Raw genomic sequence first — 19,910 nt, 5'->3', positions numbered from 1 at the left:
TTGTACTTCAAAATTGTAAAAACATAGGGTTAAAAAGGACCACAAGGGTCATCTAGTCTAACCCCGTGCCAAGATGTGGATTTGTTGTGTTGTGTCTAAACCATACAAGACAGATCACTATCCAGTCTCCTTTTGAAAACCTCCAGTGAAGGAGCTTCCACAACCTGTCTAGGCAGTCTGTTCTATTGTCCTACTGTTCTTATAGTTCGGAAGTTTTTCCTGAGATTTAATTGAAATCCACTGTGCTGCAATTTGAACCCATTGCCTCTAGTCCTGCCCTCTGTGGCAAGAGAGAACATCTTTTTTATGGCAGCCTTCCAAGTATTTGAAGATTGCTATCATGTCCCCCCTTAACCTCCTTTTTTCCAAACTAAACATACCCAGTTCCTGCAACCTTTGCTCATATGGCTTGCATTCCATCACTTTGATCATATTTGTCACTTGCTTCTGGATTCTTTCCAGTTTCTCTACATCCTTTTTATACACTGGTGACCAAAATTGGACACAGTACTCCAGTTGAGGCCTTATCAGCACCGAGTAGGGAGGTACTATCACCTCCCATGACTTCCATGCTTTGCCTCTGTTAATGCAACCTAAAATTGCATTTGCCTTTTTTGCAACAGCATTGCATTGCTGACTCATATTGACATTGTGATCCACCACAACTCCCAGATTCTTCTCTACAGGGCTGCTGCCAAGCCAGTTATCCCTTATTTTGTAGTTATGCATTTGGTTTTTCTTCTCTAAGCATAGTATCTTACATTTGTCTTTGTTGTTTTCATTTTGTTGTTTATAGCCCAGTTCTCCAATTTATCAAGATCCCACTGAATTTTAGCTTCATCTTCCAAAGTGTTGGCAACCCTCCCTTGCTTTGTGTCATCTGCAAATTTGATCAGTTGCTCTCTATTCCTAATCCAGGTCATTAATAATGATGTTAAACAACACCAGACCCAGAAAAGACCCCTGTGGAACCCCACTTGAGACTTTCCTCCAATCTGACATCATTCCATTAATAGTTACTCTCTTTTTGTGGTTGTTTAACCAATTATGTATCCACTTAATGGTAGTTCTGCCAAGCCCACATTTCTCCAGCTTACTTATCATAATGTCATGCAGGACTGTGTCAAAAGGTCTTGCTGAAGTCCAGGAATATTATGTCCACTGTATTCCCCTTGTCCAACAAACCAGTTACCCTGTGAAAGAAGGAAATGAAACTGGTTTGGCTTGATGTGTCCTTGGTAAATCCATGCTGGCTGCTAGCGATTACTCCTTCATTCTCCAAGTATTTTCAAATTGTATGTTTTATACTTTACTTTCCCAGGTATTGTAGTCAGGTTGACTGGTGTATAGTTCTCCAGCTCCTCCTTGCCCCACTTTTTAAAGATGGGCATTATGTTAGCTCTTCTCCAGTCTTCCAGGATATCTCCTGTTATCCATGAGTTTATAAATATTATTGCCAGTGACTCCAAGATTTCTTCAGCTAATTCCTTCAGTATTCACCTTCTTGGGTGAATAGCATCCAACTCTGGATATCATGTCTTTTGTTTATTATGTGTATATGTATATATGTGTGTTTGAATACAATTGCATCAATAGCTATTTGATAGTAAATTCAATATTATGTTTAGTAGCATCAAAGGATAGGAACGGTAAAGCTAAACTTTTCTTGTCAGTGGAAAGTACAAATGTGGGAGGCAGCCTTTTGCCATCTCATTAATTCTTCATACTGATTTAACATACTCAAGAGTCCCATTAAAAAGATTGCAGGTCTCCTCAAGAATAGATTCTGCTGCTATAATGAAAAAAACCTGTGGAATTTTTTTCAGTCTATAAGATATTGACTATACAAAATATTGGCCAAAGGAAAGAGTGAAAGTAATTGGGCCCCCCTCTAAAATTATTGTTATACAAATTTTTAGTCATTTAAATAACAAAATTCTTAGATCTTCTCTTTCCCACAACTTGTAATTTTACCCTCTACTTTTGTTGACTTCAGTGTTATTCTTGGGATGAATTTGGTCCATTTTCTGTGCATAAGAGGAAGGGGGAATTGGGCCTAATACTGCTGTGACTGAAGTCAATGGGAATTGAGGGTGCTCAATGTCTCACAAGAGATCCTCAGAATCATGCAGGATTGGCACCTTAAATGTGCCTGATATGTAGGACTTCTGGTTTTTGGGGATTGTTAATTTTATTTGGGAGAGGGGGGTAATTTTTTTCAGTAATTATTGAATTTTATGTAGATATCCAAAAATCAAGGGTTGAGGGGGCTTTCTCTTTGTATATCTATAATGGATAATCTTTCTTATGTTCCCTATTGCAATTACTATATTAAAGTTCATTAGGGAATTTTTAGTGTGCACCAGCAGAGTCTATATAGACTAATCAATTAACAACACATTCATGTGCTTTAGAAATCACACCTCTGTAACCCGCATAACTGCTCTGTGTAGATAAACCCTTAGATACAAGTAACTGTTTCCAGTGTTTTTCTGGTGTTTATTGGATAATCCTTTTTCTTTCTTTCTTTCTTTCTTTCTTTCTTTCTTTCTTTCTTTCTTTCTTTCTTTCTTTCTTTCTTTCTTTCTTTCTTTCTTTCTTTCTTATAATTGTTTATTGGTTAAAACCTAAAATCAGAAGGCTTAATAATATGGTATGTACACATTATCAAAGATACCATCCCAAGAGCCTGGACTGACACAGTCACAAAATTCTTATTGACTTAAGGAGGAGCAGAAATGGGCTCCAGATTGTTTCCTTTTCTATTATCCCAACCATGTGATGTACACAAATTGGGTCAAATTCATCCTGGTGTGATGCTACAGAAGTCAATGACATCTCACTAGTGATGACTTTGGGCTATTGTACTTATCTTTCTCAGGATATTATCAGATTCCACCAATAATTAAGGCCATGTCTACACTAAACTACAAAATTATGTTGACCTAACTTATGATGGCATGCAGCCACTGCAATTATTAAATCGCTTGTGTGTGCGCACACTTGACTCCTTGTGTTGGCAGTGCACATCCTCATCAGGAGCGCTTGTATTGATTGTATTGTCAGTGTGGGGCATTGTGGGATGGCTCCTGAAAGCCAGTAACATCCAATGTAAGCAACACTGTGTCTACACTGACACTGTGTCAATGTAATTACATTGACAGTGGCTCTACGCCTCTGGGAGAAGTGGGTACTACAATTGCTGTAGAGAGGCACTTGCTTCGGCGGGAGCCAAATTTAAGTGAAAACATTTCCACAGCTAGTTCAACACAAGACAGCCTACATCAACTTACCCATTTAGTGTAGACCAGGTCTAAGAGCCTAATCTAAAGGCAATTAAAGGCAGGCCCTCATTTAATAAGATGCAATACTAAGATTAAAAAATTAAACATCTTTAAACATGCTAGCAACATATGAACAAATCATAATTGTTGAACAATATTTGATCCTGTCATTTTATCAGTCATCTCTTCTTCCTGTTTTGTTTTATTTTCTTTAATTTTGTATCCTATAACTATTTTTAATTGCTTGTTATACAGAACAGTAGATGACAGTTTTAGCTTGAGTGCTTGATGCATTCTGATAGCGTTATGCTGCTTTTCTATTATCTCTGCCTTATCTCTGAATGCTTGCAGCTGTGAGCTCCCTGTTGTCTAAAATATGGTCCTTTTATCACCTTAAAAAAGTTAAATCAGAGAAGAACTCATTCCCTCTCAACTATTGTGTCACATTTCCATGTTGCTGGTGTCATATTCCTAGTGCTTGAGAAAAGAATCTGTCAGTACATCTATTATAAACCTTTCTTTAAATTCTATTATAGTGCCCCTTCTAAAAACTTCTATTGTAAGTCTCAGTAAAAATTATATCAAGTCTAGACAGAAACTTGGCACACAGTAGTAGGTCTTAGCACAGGAGGGTTTTTTTTTATTTGAAGAAAATTGGTAGAATCCATATTTTAGGTGAGGGAAAACCCCCTTGGGATGTAATTCTTCCATTTTTGAGAGTATGTGAATGGTGATTACTGCTATTGATTGGCTAGAGTTGTCCACAGAGCTAGTCTGTTTTATGTGTTACCTCCCCTCTCCCCTTGTCCCACACCTGTTTTTTTCTTTCATTTGCCTAGTACATCTTGTCTTTTAGGCTGTAAGTTCTTTGAAGCAGGGATTGTCATTTACAATCTGTTTGTACAGGGTCTAGAACAATCAGGCTCCAACCTCTAGGTGTACCACAATATAAATTATTAGTACATAATAACAAAAACATTTAAATTACTTGGGAAAACAGTGAGTGATGGCATCCTGCTAAGTTACAGATTCGTATAACATCTTCAGAGGAATATTACATCATTGAGATTGTATCAAAATAAGAAATACACAATGGAGAAAATGCAGCAGATCAGGGAGGTAGTGAAGCCCATATATTTTTCAGAATGGTTCTCATAGACCCACATTACAGCTCTCCTTAAAAATGCTGGATTTGTTCCCCCTTCCTTTCTCAGTTTGAGTCACAAGCTCTCTCCTCCCACTGCATGGCTCAGAGAGAACCAAAATTACAGAAATGCTGGATAAATGGGGTTACTGTGCAGAGGGGGATGGTGGCTATGTGGTATCGTTTCCCTTCCATATGAAGCTACTTCTGCCACGGTGCCTGAGCTCAGTTTCATGTGACTGGGTGTAGTCAGCCAATGAGAAGCAATTGGGGACCAGCCAATTTACACAGCATGTTTCCAGCACTAACTCTTCCTCTACAGCTTTTACACTGTGTGCATAGGAGGCTGGGGGCTTGTCAATGACCACGCAGCACCGGAGCCACATATTTAGCCATTGCTGAAGCTTGACAGCATGGCACAGATCCAGACTCTAGGTGCATACATGGGCCAAGATCTGTGGACTTGGCCTCTGCTAATCCCATGTTTTATGGATCTGTGGCCTTGGCTCCTTGCATAAACCACACCCTCTGCTTAGTCTGCATCATTGTTGCTCTACCTTCCAGTGGGGTAAAGAAGTAGAAAGGAGTCTAGTTAGGAGTCATTGTTTAAGCTTTCCTGTACATTTTCACAGGAGAATAGGAAGATGCCATCTTTGTTCTTTTGGTGTTTCTGACTCCTCAGATGGTGCAAAATGTTGTTGTCTGTGCTGTGGTATCATCTCAGGAAAGCAATGTAACAAGGTGACTAGTTCAGTTTCATAAATTTGATTTTCAAATTGTCTGAATATCTTAGTGAAGGAGGAAACTTCCAGTGGAGACCAAATTTTCATAAGGTTACTGTTTCCCAGAGGACAGTCATTTAATCCAATCGAGCAGTTGTGCCATAAGTAAGGGTAAGATTATGTTATGGAGATCATGGATTCCGTGACTTCCAGAGACTTCCATGACATTTTCTGCTTCATCCCCAGGGCAGCAGGACTGGAGCTGTCAGCTGTCAGGGGCCCCAGAGCTCCGAGCTGCCATGGCTGGCAGGGGCCCCTGCAGCTCTGAACCACTGGGGTTGGTGGGTGGGACCCAGAGTTCCAAGCTGCCGCGCGCAGTGGGAGGACCCAGCTCTAAGCTGCCAGTAAGGTTACAAACTATCTGATTGCCAAAAACTGAATACCCTTGCCCCGCACTCTGCCCTGCCACTTCCCAAGGCCCCACCCCTACCCCGCCTCTTCTCCAAGGCCACACCACCCACTCACTCCATCCCCTCTCCCTTCGTCACTTGCTCTCCCCCACCCTCGCTCACTCACTCATTTTCACCGGGCTGGGGCAGGGGGTTAGGGCACGAGAGGGGGTGAGGGCTCCAGCTGGGAGTGTAGGCTCCTGGCTGGGGCCAGAAATGAGGGGTTTGGAGTGTGGGAGGGGGCTCCGGGCTGGGGCAGAGGGTTGGAGTGTGGGAGGAGATGAGGGCTCTGGCTGGGGGTGAGGGCTCCGGGGTGGGGCAGAAATGAGGGGTTTGGATTGCAGGCAGGGGCTCTGGGCTGAGGCCAAGGGGTTCAGAGTGCTCAGGGCTGGGGCAGGGGGTTGGGATGCAGAAAGTAAGGGGTGCAGGCTCTATACAACACTTATCTCAGGCAGCTCCTGGAAGCGGTCGGCATGTCCCTGTGGCTCCTAGGTGATTCCTGGCTGCAGGGGCAGTGCCTGTGGGCAGGGGCAGCATGCGGAGCCACCTGGCCACCCCTGTGCCTAGGGTCCATAGGGACATGTCGCTGCTTCTGGGAGCCACACAGAGCCAGGGTAGGCAAGGAGCCTGACTTAGCCCCACTGCGCTGCCGACTGGACTTTTAGTGGCGTGGTCAGTGGTGCTGACCAGAGCCGCCAGGGTCCCTTTTCGTCTGGCATTTCGGTTAAAAACCAGATGCGTGGTAACCCTAGCTGCCAGCCCTGGAGCTCTGAGCCAGCTTCTGAGGGAGGCAAACATTGTAAGGAACACAACCAGCAATGGTAGATAACAGGAGCAGTTAATTTCAGTCTGGTCTTTGGTCTCTGCCTCCCTCTCCTCTCTTGGTTCATCTCTTGGGTTGCATCCAGCTGGGTTTGACAAAATGAAGCTGTGAGGTCACCACTGTAGGCTGCTATTTTTCTGTGCCTGAGGGAACATTTCTGCCCCCACAGCCCCAAAATTGTTGAATATATCACATCACCCTGATTGGAAATTATCTTCCAGAAGATGTTGTTCTTTCAGTGTTGTTAGCTTCTTGTTCAGTTCCAGTATCATTAAAGCATGTGTGCAGATGATTCATAAATGCACTGATCTAGCCAGTCCTCCCCTTTCCTCCCCCCTACTCCCAACAGTAAACAAACACCACAAACTCCTTCATCCTCTCTTCTCTAATATGATTAGAGGGTCCTGTCTATGCAGCAAAATAATAGTGTTATGACCTGGTACAGGCAAACAAACATGAGCTGGTCTACGACTCTGGCAAGAACTGCATATAAAATGTTGAGGCTGCCAGATCCACAGCTAATTGGGATTGTAGCTTCTGCAGACTTTGAAATCTTCAAAGCTTACATAGGTGGTTACCAACCCACAATATCCAAAAGCTTCAGATTTCATGTAAGACCTTTGGATAGCCATGGTGACACTATAATGAAATTGGAGAGAGTACCACGTAGGACAGCTAAGATGATGAAGGAAATTCGGTGCTTACATATGATAAATGATTGACTGAACTGGAATTAGTTAGTCATGAGCGATGATTAACAAGTGACTTAAGTGAAAGATTTAAACTAGCTCAAGTTATTATAAACTATGAAGTTCTTGGACAGGCCAGGGTCAAGCGTATCAGCTGGGAGGGAACATCTGGAGGAAGAATTTAAAGTGGCATTATTTTACAGGCATAGTGGTGAATAGGGGGAACAGACGTCCACTAGGAGTGTTAAAGAGTCAAGAATATTCATGTATTTAAGCAACAATTGGATGCAATTGAATAAATTAAAGGGTTATCTGTCCATTTTTATGATCAGTCATTTTTGTAGCAGGCTGCTTTTTTGAGTGTGTCAGGAGGAATTTTTCACTGCTCATGTTTCCCCCATTTCCTTAGTTGGCTTCACAGTGTTGTACATGAGAATGTTTTTCTCCTCCAGTAATAAAGACAGACACTCTAGATATGAAAAATCAATGAACAGTTTCTGGTCCCACTCCACTATCTAGCACCAGCTCTTTAAAAATTTTTTTAAAAATCCAAATATCTTATAGGAGTTAGATCACCAAAATGTATTTTGATTTTGAGGACAATGAGGACAACTTCTTGTTTCAGAAGTTCAGCCATTTTAGACTTGATTCTGAATTCCAGTGAGGAATTAGTTGCCAATCTTAAGGTAGAAAGCATTTGACAGTGATCATGAAATGATAGATTTCATGATTGTATGGAAAGGAAGAAATAAGAGCAGCAGAATAAGGACAATGGACTTACAGGCTCAGAGAACAGGTAGCTACTCTCCCATTGGAAGAAAGTCTAAGGGAAAAAGGAGTTCAGGACACCTGGCAGTTTCTAAAAGAGAAAATATTATAGACACAACAGCAAAGTATCCTAAGTGAAGGAAAGATAGGAAGTCTAAAAAGAGGCAATATGGCTCCATCAATAGCTCTTTAATGACCCAAAATTCAAAAGCAAATCATACAAAGTATGGAAACAGGGACAAATTTCTAAGGATGAATACAAAATAATATCAGAAGTATGTAGGGACAAAATCAGAAAGGTTAAGGCACAAAATGAGTTACATCGCGAGACATAATAGGCAATAAGGTGAGGTTCTATAAATACATTAGAAGCACCAGAAAGATAAAGGAAAGTGTAGGTCCACTATTTAACAGGGAATAAGAGTTAATAACAGATGACATCAAGAAGACTGAGGTGTTTAATGCATATTTTGCTTCAGTCTCCACTAAAAAAGTTAATTGTGACCAGATGTTTAACACAATTAATATTAACAAAAAGGGGGAAGAAATACAAGCCAAAATAGGGAAAGAACAAGTTAAAGAAGACTTGAATACAGCTAACTTATCTAAGTAAGCAGTGCCTGACAAAATTCATTGTAAAGTACTTCGGGAAATTCATTGACGCAATCTAAGAACCATTAGCAATTATCTTTGAAAATTCATGGAGGACAGGAGAGGTTCTAGAGGACTGAAGAAGGGAACATAGTACCTGTCTTTAAAAAGGAGGAACAAAGAGGACCCTGGAGAATTAAAGACTAGTCAGTCTAACATCAATATCCAGAAAGAACTGGAACAAATTTTTAAGCAGTCACTTTGTAAATAGCTAGAGGATAAGAGGGTGATAAGTAATGGTCAACATAGATTTGTCAAGAACAAATCATACCAAACCTATGTAATTTCCTTCTTTGACAGGGTTACTGGATGAGTGGATGTGGGGAAGCAGTAGACGTGCTATATCTTGATTTTAGTAAGGCTTTTGACACAGTCCCACATGACATTTTCATAAGCTAATTAGAGAAAAGAGGTCTAGATGAAATAACTGTAAGTGGATGTATAACTGGTTGAAGGACCTACTCAGAGAATATTTATTAATGGGAGGAGGTGTCTAGTGGAGTCCTACAGGGGTCTGTCCTGAGTCCAGTACTATTCACTATTTTCATTAATGACTTGCATAATGGAGTGGAGAGTACACTTATAAAATGTGTGCATGACACCAAGTTCAGAGGAATTGCAAACACTTTGGAGGACAGAATTAGAATTCAAAATGACCTGGAAAAATATGAGATTTGGTATGAAATCAACAAGATGAAATTGATTAAAGATGAATGCAAAGTATTTCCCTTCAGAAGGAAAAATCAAATACAAAATGAGGCGTAACTGGCTAGGCAGTAGTACTGCAGAAAAGGATCTCAGGGTTATAGTGGATCACAAACTGAATATAAGCCAACAATGCGATGCAGTTGTGAAAAAGGTTAATATCATTCTGGGCTGTATTAACAGGAATGCCATATGTAAGACACAGAAAGTCATTGTTACTCAGCATTGGTGAGACCTCTGCTGGAGTATTGTGTCCAGTTTTCGGCACCACACTTTAAGAAAGATGTGGATAAATGGGAGAGAATCCAGAGGAGAGCGTAGATATGATAAAAGATTTAGAAAACATGATCTATGCAGAAAGTTTAAAAGACTGGATATGTTTAGTCTTGAGAAAAGAAGATTTGGGGGGACGAGACCTGATAACAATCCTCATATATGCTAAGGGCTCTTATAAAGAGCACTGTGATCAATTGTTCACCATGTCCACTGATGGTAGGACAAGATGTAAACAGCTTAATCTTCAGCAAGGGAGATTTAGGTTAGGTATTAGGAAAATCTTTCTATCTCTAAGGATAGTGGAGTACTGGAATAGGCTTCCAAGGGAGGTTGTGGAATTCCCATCATAGGAAGTTTTTAAAAATAGATTAGGAAAACACCTATCAGGGATGGTCGAAGTTTACTTGGTCCTGCTTCAGCACAGGGAGATGGACTAGATGACCTCTTCGGGTCCCTTCCAACCCTTCATTTTTATGATTCTATTATTCTAAAAGTGTAATTTGTCAGTGTGGCAAAATATCTGTGAATTATTGTTTATTTTAGTAAATCATTGCTTGTTTAAATTGTACATAATGAATATATATCAAGAAAAAATACGGTCCAGGGTACAGGAAATAACAATGACATATCATCTTAGAACATAACAAGGAAATGAAAAAAGATCTTGAATTGGCCATCGTATAGTGTGGACCACAATTCCAGAACTCTAACTAAAATTCAATGTCCAAAAACTTTAACATAGAGTTAAAATTGACTGGCAGTGCCTTGGACTCTTCCAGGTCAAGTACACCTATATTTAAACCACTGAAAACCAGGAAATAAATAGTTAACGTAAAACAAACTTAAACTTCTAAAAACCAGAAAATATAGAGTTACGGTACACACCAGCCCTGCTTTGGATCCTTAACTCTGCTCCCTGGAGCTGGCAAAAGTCATTGGGGTATACAATAAGTGTGTTTCAGCCAATGTTGCTGTATAATAAGTAGACACGAGGAAAGATTAAGTAAATGTTTTTCATGTGTTCTGTCCCACAGGATTATATTCTCTCATTCATCTGCATCCACTCCAACTGCCCTTCACTGTGTTAGGGACAACTGTGTTGACTGCCATAGGAATGATTTTAACAAGCCTTCAACAAGTCCAGGCAAGATCTTAAATTACATCCCATAAACAATATCGCTGGCATCTGATTTGTAGTGGCACATTTTGCATTCCTATAGGCCAATAGAAAAATTTGTACTCTTATGTTGTAAACTACCTTTATCTGAAGTTATAGCACAAATCAATTGCTTTAATGTCTGGATAAATCTTCCCACTAATCCCTTTGTGGTAGGATGGTAAGGAGCTGATGTGACATGTTTGATACCATTTTTTCTGAAAAACCACTGAAACTCTGCAGATATGAATTGAGTTATTTTGTCACTGACAATCTCTTTAGAAACTCCTGATCTTGGAAACAAGAGTCTTAACCCTTCTACCATCTGCAGTGATTTAGTTGAATTAATATAGCATAGTTCAGGCCATTTAGAGCGGTCATCTACTGCAATCAAAAACATATGTCCTATAAATGGGTTAACATAGTCTATGTAGATTTACTGCCACAGGGTTTGGCTACACCCAAGGATGTAAAGGAGCATGTTTAGACATGTGTTGTGTTTTCTTGACAAGCTGGACATTGTTTTGCCATTTCCTCTATTTGTGTATCATTGCCTGGGTACCACACAAAACTTTGGACAAGGACTTTTCGTTTTTATAATTCCCAAATGGCCGGCCATGTAATTTCTGGAGTACATGTGACCTGAACTTCATAGCAGTCTGCATATGCTTGACATACAATCTGCATTTGCATGTTCGTTGGTACTTTTGAACTCAATATTATAACAGTGAGTGCCCAAGAATGTTGCCCACCTCTGTAATTGTGCTGCAGCAGGCATTACTAATACTCTTTGGTTAAAAATTGAGACTAGAAGTTGATTATCCATAACTAGAGTAAATTGTTTCCTATAGTGATATTGATTAAACTTTTTCCCCAGGCTAACCTCAGAGCTTCTCTATCAATTTGAGTTACATTCTGCTGAGGTAAGAGATCTAGAAACAAAGGCAATGGGCCTTTCAGTATGAAAACAGGTGAACTTTACAGGCAAAGATACACTATAGGGTGCAAGGATATTTTCAGATGCTGTAAGACTCTTGCCCTCATCAAAAGCTTTGGTGCACTGTATGGACCAACACCATTTCTTTCCATTGTGTAACAGTTCATTCGGGAGAGATAACACTGTTGCTGTGTTAAGCAAGAATCTATAGCAATAACTGACCATCCCCCCAAAAGAAAGTAATTGTGACACGTTTTTTGGTTGGGATGCTTTAGGGATAGCTTCAGCTGTCTCTTATAATTTACGCAATCCATCTTTGTCAATATTATGGCTACAATACATAACTGATTCTTTGAAAAATTCACATTTTCCTTGTTTGCTCTAAACAAGGACTATGACAGCCTCACGTGTGCCTTCTGGAGGTTTTCCAGGTGCTCTTCATAACTAGCTCCCATAAAATGTATATTGTCCAAATAACACTGAGTGCCAGGAATACCCTCTAATTCCTTGTCCATGGCTTGCTGCCAAGTAGCAGGTGCAGGTGCTATTCCAAATACTAGCCCATCTCTCATCAGTAGCGAGTATGCCAGTAGCGATTATATGTGGTTCCAGTCTCTTGATGTAGGTGGCCAGTTCTTTACTGAGCTATCAAAAAGTTTGTTTTCCCCAAACTTCCAGACATTTTAACACCTTTTCCCCTTTTTAAATGAATAGTTCACTCATAGTCTCAGTGGTGGTAGGTTAGTTTCCTTTAGTTTCTGTTTCATTAGGCCTCTTGGTTACTCTCTGTTTCACTGTATTCCTGGATTATGATCATTAATTGTTGTGTCTTTTGCCCTTTACACAACAATAAGAGCATGAAGAAACCACAAAGAAACTGTGGGGTCCAAATAACCATGGCACAACATGGAAAACTTAGCTACATATTCACAATGCTACTCTGCCAGGTTTCTAAAACACAACACACAGTAAGCACCCCTATAAGGCTCACTAACTATTTAAAAGACTACTCCCCAGTTCCAATACTCTACATTAACCATTGGAACAAATTACCTAGGGATGCGGTAGAGTGTCCATCACCTGAAGTCTTTAAATCCAGCTCATATATCTTTCTTAAAAAAAAATGTAGACTCACTAGCTCAACCACAAAATATGGGCTTGATGCAGGACTTACTAGGGCAGTTCTATGGGATATATTATGTGGGATTTGGCCTCAATGATCATAATGGTCCCCTCTGACTTTAAAATATATTAATCTATCACAACCTTTAGACTGGGAGATGTGATCGCATACAGGGCCCTTCCACTACTCTAGTACATGATAAAATTGTTCCATGTTTTCTCACAGAGAGAAAGTAAACCCAGAACCTTGCAAAACCTGTCTTAATGTGCCAGAGATCAGGAAGACTGAACCAAGCCATGGTGGAGCTCCCTGGGAAAGAGTCTGTCCAGTCCATCGGTGCCCTATCACTGCATCTCCCAGCTTGGTGAGAGGTCATCCGTCTTCCTCCAACCGCATGCTTGGACCAATGTCTGTTCAGTCCAATGGTCAGGTGCCATCCAGCTCCCAGGACTCACATCAACATCACCTCTATTACCATTGCAACCAGCAAGAACCTAGAGACAGCTATGCCTTGCCCCCACTTCCAGGGCATGGAGAGAGGGCCACTTTGTGCTCCCACCATTCCAGTGGGAATTCTTTACCAGCTGCCCATCACGAGACCTCTGAAAGTCAATGGAAACAGTGGTCACATGACCAGCAGCAGTCACGACCAGTGCAGCGCCACATTGTAACAGTCAGGTAAGCCAAAGTCTGTACAGGTCACAGGGTTATTCACGATTGCAGCTGGACAAAATTTTTCTACTAAAACTTTTTGGCAAAAATAGCAAATTTGGTGACCAAAATATTTCACAAATTTATGTCAATCTCACTGAATTGTTTCAATTGAGGAAAAATCCTTAAAATTCTGAAAAATCAAAAATGCTTTGTTTGATATTTTCTAAACAAAGCATTTCAATTTTTTTATTTGAACTGACTTTTCATTTTGAAATTTTCTTTAATTCTATTTTTAAAGAATTAAAAATGTTAAAAATTGATTGAAATCTTACCAAACATTTCATTTCAGGTCAAATGAAACATTCAGTTAGACCCCAAACAACTTTTTTCTTACTTTTGATTTGCTGAAAATTTCAAAAACATACAATTTTCTCATCAACCTGAAATTGGTTTCCTAATTTTTCAAGATTACCAGTTAAACAAAATATCCATTATTCACAGTGCTCTGCTCTCAATCTTTCTTAGAGCTTTGCGGTATGCAGGGAAGGGAAAGTGCTGTGCTGGAGAGGTTGTGAGGACAGAGATGGGGACCAAGGCTCTGCCAGCTCCTCTTCTGCTTTGGGGCAATAGGGACCCCCAAGGCACATGGAGTGAGCAGTGCTACTTGTGTAGGGCATACAAGCAGTTCTTAGTTCCTTCCTGCTGTGCACCCCACGCTTTGATCCTAATAGGACTCATTAGATAATGCCAGTGCTCCTCAAACTGGGGTCAAGACATCTAATCTAGCAATGATCAGGCCCATATTTTGCAGTTCTCCTATTTTCTTCTGGTATATTGTAAGAAGTACCCCAAAACCCTTTGGTTCTTAAGTATTTCAGTGAGCCGAAGAGTGCATTTCATCCTGTGAGGCTATCAAAATGCTGGAGAATCCCAAATAGCTGCCAGGGTTTCCTTTCTGTGGAAGGAACATTCTATTTGAACCGGGGTGTTCTCTCTTAAAGTATGGTGATGGTCAGAAAAATGACTGTAAAAATGATCTTCTCACTCAATATAGTAGCCCTTTGAGAACTAAACTGGGACTTAAAGCCACTGCCTGGTTTGGCTGTAAATGGAGGCTGAGGAAAAGCCGCACACTAGCAGGCATGCATGTCTCTGGAAGAGCTGTAAGAGTACAGAGGCATCTACTACACCCCTCTCCTTATTTTTAGGACCACTATTGGTGCTAAAGTTCCCAAGCCCTTTAATATCACAGTGACAGGCACCTTAGAAGATCCTAACAGAGGTAGATTAGATAGTGTTGAATCTATCCCTGCACTCTGGTACAAGGTTAAGCACATTCTGTCCCTTTATTTTCTTAAGCTATATCTAGCAACAGAAAAAACCCTATGTTTTCCTCTGTTTGCACTATAGAGCCTCACAGCTATCAGAGAGTGACTAGGATCCTATTTTAGCTCATATACCTTCAACAAAATTATCAGTTAAATTCTTTATAATAGGTAATTTAAGCTACCGACTCAGCTGGTTTTGCAAAGCGCTTGCAGAGTTTGCAGTGCTGGCAGATAGAAAAGTCATAATCATCATCACCACAATAAGTTATGATTTGTAATCTGAGCAAATTTGCTATAGATTTATTGAAAGAGAATTAATATAGAGATCCACAGTGCATCTTCTGACTGTAATCTCAGTTTAAAAAAGAATGTAAACAACACTCCAAAATCCAGAAAGAGCTACTGCTGCATGAAAAACTGAGAGTGATTTATAACAAATGAACATGTGCCATTGAGTACCTTGGAGAGTACAATGTTTGGGCCCTCGTCATTTGCTTTACAAATACCAGAACTGTTCCATTTTGCAATTCTCCCATCCATCTCACTCACAAAAAGCTGCCACCATACAATTCAAAGTCTCTTAAGCAGCATGCACTTTTACATGAGATACACAGGGTTCTCAAACTTCACTGCAGTGCAACCCCTTTCTGACAACAAAAATTACTAAATGACCCCAGGAGAGGGGACTGAAGCCTGAGCCCGCCCAAGCCCAATCACCCTGGGAGAGAGGGGACAAAACCAAAACCCTGCTGCCCCAGGGAGCCAAAGGTGCAGCCCAAGGTCTTCAGCCCCAGGCGGAGGGTCTGTAACCTGAACCCCACCACCCAGGGCCAAAGCCAAAGCCTGAGCCCTGCCACCCAGCCCCGGGCAGTGATGCCCAAGCTTCAGCTTCAGCCCCAGATCCCAGCAAGTCTAACACCAGCCATTAAAACAGGGTGGCAACCCACTCTGGGGTCCAGACCCACAGTTTGAGAACCACTGAGATAGAGAATTTTTATGCTGGGCAATCCTGAGCCTTCCCTGAATGAGGAGGTGGTAAGACTATACAGTTAAAGGGGATGAGAGGAAAAAAGATTCTTCAGATCTGAAATGGAGCTTTTGTTAATTGTGCAAGTGGAAAGCTCAGGCTCAAAGGTTTGTTAACAAAAGTGACCTTTGAATCCCTCAGAGAAGACTAGTTTGCTGAACTCCTTAGAACAGTGCAGCTAGGAATAACAAATGTTCATCTATGAAGGCACTTGTTTTGTGGCAAATTGTCATGAGCAGTTCCATATCCCTCAACCCATCATCAGCATTGACTGCAGAAAATAGAGCCCAATTCACAAATGTTTACCCTGATGGAAAAGCCCTATTGCATTTAATAGAAAATTATACTCTATTTTGAACCATCCTATAGAATTTAATGGAGAATTATACCCTTGTTATGAAATGGTTACAAAATCTGTAGAAAATATATAATTTTCTATTAAAATCTATAGGTTTTAGTGTATAGAGTAATTTCCATAGAACTAAATTGTTTATGTTCCAATTAAATTTCTATAGGATTTTCCCATAAGGCAAAAGATCAGGAGTGGGATTCAAACCTACGTCTCTTTCTGTTGTGTTTCTTTAAAAGACCAGTGGGAGAAGAGATTGTCCTATTCATTAGACTGCCTCCTCATGACGTACTTAGACTAGTGCCAGATAGCTTTCATCAGCTGGAACTGCACTGTACAGCTTTCTTGTTTTACAGTTCCTGAAAGGGTTAACTTGCTCATTAACAGCACAGCATGCTGCTTCTAGTTAAAATAATAAACCAACAAATCTCTTTCTGTCTGCAGACATGACAAAGCTTTCAGGATGCCAAAAAGGTATGTTAAATATCAAATGCTTCCTTTCCTGCTATCCTATTATCATTGCTCTCCTACCCTGCTATTAGGAAACACAGTGTATTATTCCTGGTGACATTCCAGACAGGCGCAACTTCAGAGGCAAGAGCAGAGCTCCTCATTAAAGGCTTCCCATCTGTCTGAAAAAATCTGTTTCTGTTTGTGTAATAAATTTAACCTGCATTCATGAAGAGCTTCATTGTCTAGATAGCTTTCCTCCAAGTGTGCGCTTTCTCTGGCCCAGCCAACAGCTTTATTTGTTTTTCTTGATTGGTCTGAACCAAGCCTAGAGGAGCAGCCGGGTCCACTAGCTTGGGAGTCAGGAAATCTGGATTCTATTCCTCTCTATGTCACTGACTTTCCATGCCACCTTAACCAACTCATTACACCTCTTTGTGCCTCAGTTTCCTTATTTGGAAAATAGGGATAATAATGTTTACCTACCTTGGTGAAATGCTTTGAGATCCATGGATGAAAAGTACAACACAAGTCTTGTTGATATTAAATGACTGCAGTGAATTCTCCTGGGTCCTGCATCTCAGAATTAAAGCAAACTGGAAGATCTTCAGACACAAGATTGCTCGGTGTGAGGGTAACAGCAGTAATAGTCTCAGAGTTTTGCATTTTCCCATAGTATCTAGTGATGGAGATGTGTTTGTCAAGGTTATGTGTAGTGCTTCCTAGATCTTCATGTATTAATGCACCAGAAGCTCTACAATTAAATGTAGATGACTAAAATGTTTAAAAGAGGTCAGGGAGTATAAAGTGCAACTCGATGCTGCAGCAACATGGAATCGTGTATGACGGAAAGGTGATTATGGACAATCTAGACACATTTCAGGAAAGAAATGTTATATGAAAAAATATAAATAAAATAATTACTTGTTGCCCTAATCTCCTGCCCTATGTTTCTCATATTTAAATCCAAAGGAATGAGAACAGAAGTACTTGTGACACCTTAGAGACTAACAAATTTATTTGAGCATAAGCTTTTGTGGGCTACAGCCCACTTCATCGGATGCCTAGAATGGAACATATAGTAAGAAGATAGATAGATAGATTAGATAGATATACACACATACATACAGAGAACATGAAAAGGTGGAGTAAGAGGCTAATTAATTAAGATGAGCTATTATCAGCAGGAGAAAAAAAACTTTTGTAGTGATAATTTAGACAATTGACAAGGTGTGAGGATCCTTAACATGGGGAAATAGATTCAATATGTGTACAACTTGTCAACTGTCTAAATGGACCATCTTGATTATCACTACAGAAGTTTTTTTTCTCCTGCTGATAATAGCTCATCTTAATTAATTAGCCTCTTACTCCATCTTTTCATGTTTCATGTTTCTGAGAAAGGTACAAGAAACCCCAGGCAATTAGGTGAGGTCTACAATAGAAAAAACTTGCCAACAGACATGCCAAACCCATGAAAAAAACAAAGAAATTGGGCTTGTTTTTGACTTAATTGGCTTGTGAGTTGCTTGTTGGCTAGTTTTTGGCTTGTAGCTTGTTGCTTGTTTAGCTTGTAGCTTGTTGCAGCTTTTTGCTTCTTTTTTTTTTTTTTGATTGGCTCCAGGCAAGCAGAGACAGGGCGGGAGAGAGCATTAGAGGTGCACAGCAGGCCCACCACAGTTCCAGACTGCACACCGGGGGATCCAGTCACATAAAGTGTTGGGTTTTTTAGGGATTGGCTTGTTTTGAAATGGGATTACCTTGATTTTTGGCTTATTGTGAAAGTCGGGGTGCTTATTTACTGCATGAAAGTTGGCAACTGTGCTTGCCAATATAGCTATACCAGCAAAACCTCCTGGTGCAGCTATAGTTTATACTGGCAAAAGAGTGCTTTTGCTGGCATAACTTATTCTTTGTCAGTTTATGCCAGTTCTCTCTCTCTCACACACACAAACACACACACACCCCTTAACCAACATTACTGTACCAGCAAAAGTTTCTCATGTAGACCTGGCCTGAGAGTTTACCGTACGTTCTGAAGCATGAGGGTTTATATCCCTTATAAAAATAATTTGATCTAATGTAACTTTGAATTATCTTATTATCCGCATACATTTATAATTTTCTTTTGAATCCTAGTAAGCTCTTAGCCATGATAATATCTTGTGACAGCAGATTCACAAGCTGATTACCTACTTACCTGTGTATTCTGTTGAGATCCCAAACTTCATGCTGCTTCTTGTCAGTTACACACTGACTAGACTGTCTGGCAGTAGATAGTTTGGATTGTGCAACGTGTGGGAGGAGGAGAACAAAATAATAAGGGGGGAAAAACAACCTTCCCAAAGGGATTTTTTCAGTTAAATATTAAAAGCCACATTTTGCCCAGGGAGGCAAGTGCCTAGTTTTTACTGTTTCCAATTGAAAACGCAGGGAAGTGTAGGGATGCAGAATGTAATTACCCAAGTTAATGAGAACTGCATGCAAGCATCCAATTGCAGACAGAATGTGTTCAGTAGAACTCCTATCCCCTGCGCTTTTTAACAAATAAATGCCCAAACCAGGAAGCCCTCATTCTATTAAATATTCTTCTTCTAACATTGTGCTGGTACCAAAGGATGTTTCATGTTAATATTAGAAATCAAGTTAACAGCAGCATTTATTTTCTCCTGTTCATTCCAGTTATTCCCAAGTGATTGCTGAGTGGCCAGTAGCTGTCCTTGTGCTCTGTTCGGTGACAGTTCTGGTTTGTACTTTAGCTGGCCTGCTAGTTGGAAATCTGCCAGATTTTTCAGAACCCTTGATGGTAAGTCCCTGCAGATATGGGGCAGGCATGTCATCCATGAATGCAAGGAAAATCAGTGGAACAATCAATTATCAATTTTCTTCCTGCAGTGTAAAATTACCACATTCCCTACTCCTCTGGAAATGGATGGAGAAGAGAGCAGACCTGTAAATACATGAGGACATTAAAGACACTATCACACTCACATTACCCCAGAATTCTCAATAATTTATAATATCTAGTACCAGATGACAATTTACTACCCCCTCATTCTCAGAAATATCAGAAAGCACACTAGGATAAAAGGGAATCTGCATTCCCTGCTCTTCTTTTGATACAAGAATCACAGAAATTGAAAATGAAAAGAAACCTGTTAGGTAAACTAGTCCATCCCTCTCATTCAGTACAGGAGTGTTCTCTGCACTGAATTTGCCTGTGCATTGGCCTGTCATAGTTTTAAAGGATTTTAGTGAAGTACTTTCATTACTTCCTTTTGGAAACTATTTCACTGTTCATGAAAACATTTTTCTTGTTATTTAGTCTTAATGTTCCTTTGCTTGTTTTCAACATACTGCTCCTAGTAGTGCCCC

The 19,910-nt window shown here is 40.3% G+C and overlaps 2 protein-coding genes across 2 annotated transcripts in view; one reads left to right on the top strand and one right to left on the bottom strand.

The window, feature by feature from the left end:
* The window catches only part of CCDC9B (coiled-coil domain containing 9B), a 168,255-nt gene extending 149,430 nt beyond the window's left edge, over nucleotides 1-18,825 (bottom strand). Inside the window, exon 1 of the mRNA XM_043517364.1 lies at nucleotides 18,736-18,825. The gene's annotated coding sequence lies outside the window, so the exon portion shown is untranslated. The remainder of the gene's footprint in view (nucleotides 1-18,735) is intronic.
* DISP2 (dispatched RND transporter family member 2) overlaps nucleotides 1-19,910 on the top strand; it is a 34,962-nt gene that overhangs the window by 2,644 nt on the left and 12,408 nt on the right. The window contains 3 exon segments of the mRNA XM_038404294.2: nucleotides 12,953-13,405; nucleotides 16,530-16,559; nucleotides 19,218-19,341. Coding sequence (XP_038260222.1) covers nucleotides 12,953-13,405; nucleotides 16,530-16,559; nucleotides 19,218-19,341 — 607 coding nt within the window.

Source organism: Dermochelys coriacea, chromosome 6 (genome assembly GCF_009764565.3).
Source record: "Dermochelys coriacea isolate rDerCor1 chromosome 6, rDerCor1.pri.v4, whole genome shotgun sequence".
NCBI lineage: Eukaryota > Metazoa > Chordata > Testudines > Dermochelyidae > Dermochelys > Dermochelys coriacea.
The sequence above is the reverse complement of the archived record's forward strand: the minus strand, read 5'-3'. Positions and strand labels throughout refer to the sequence as shown.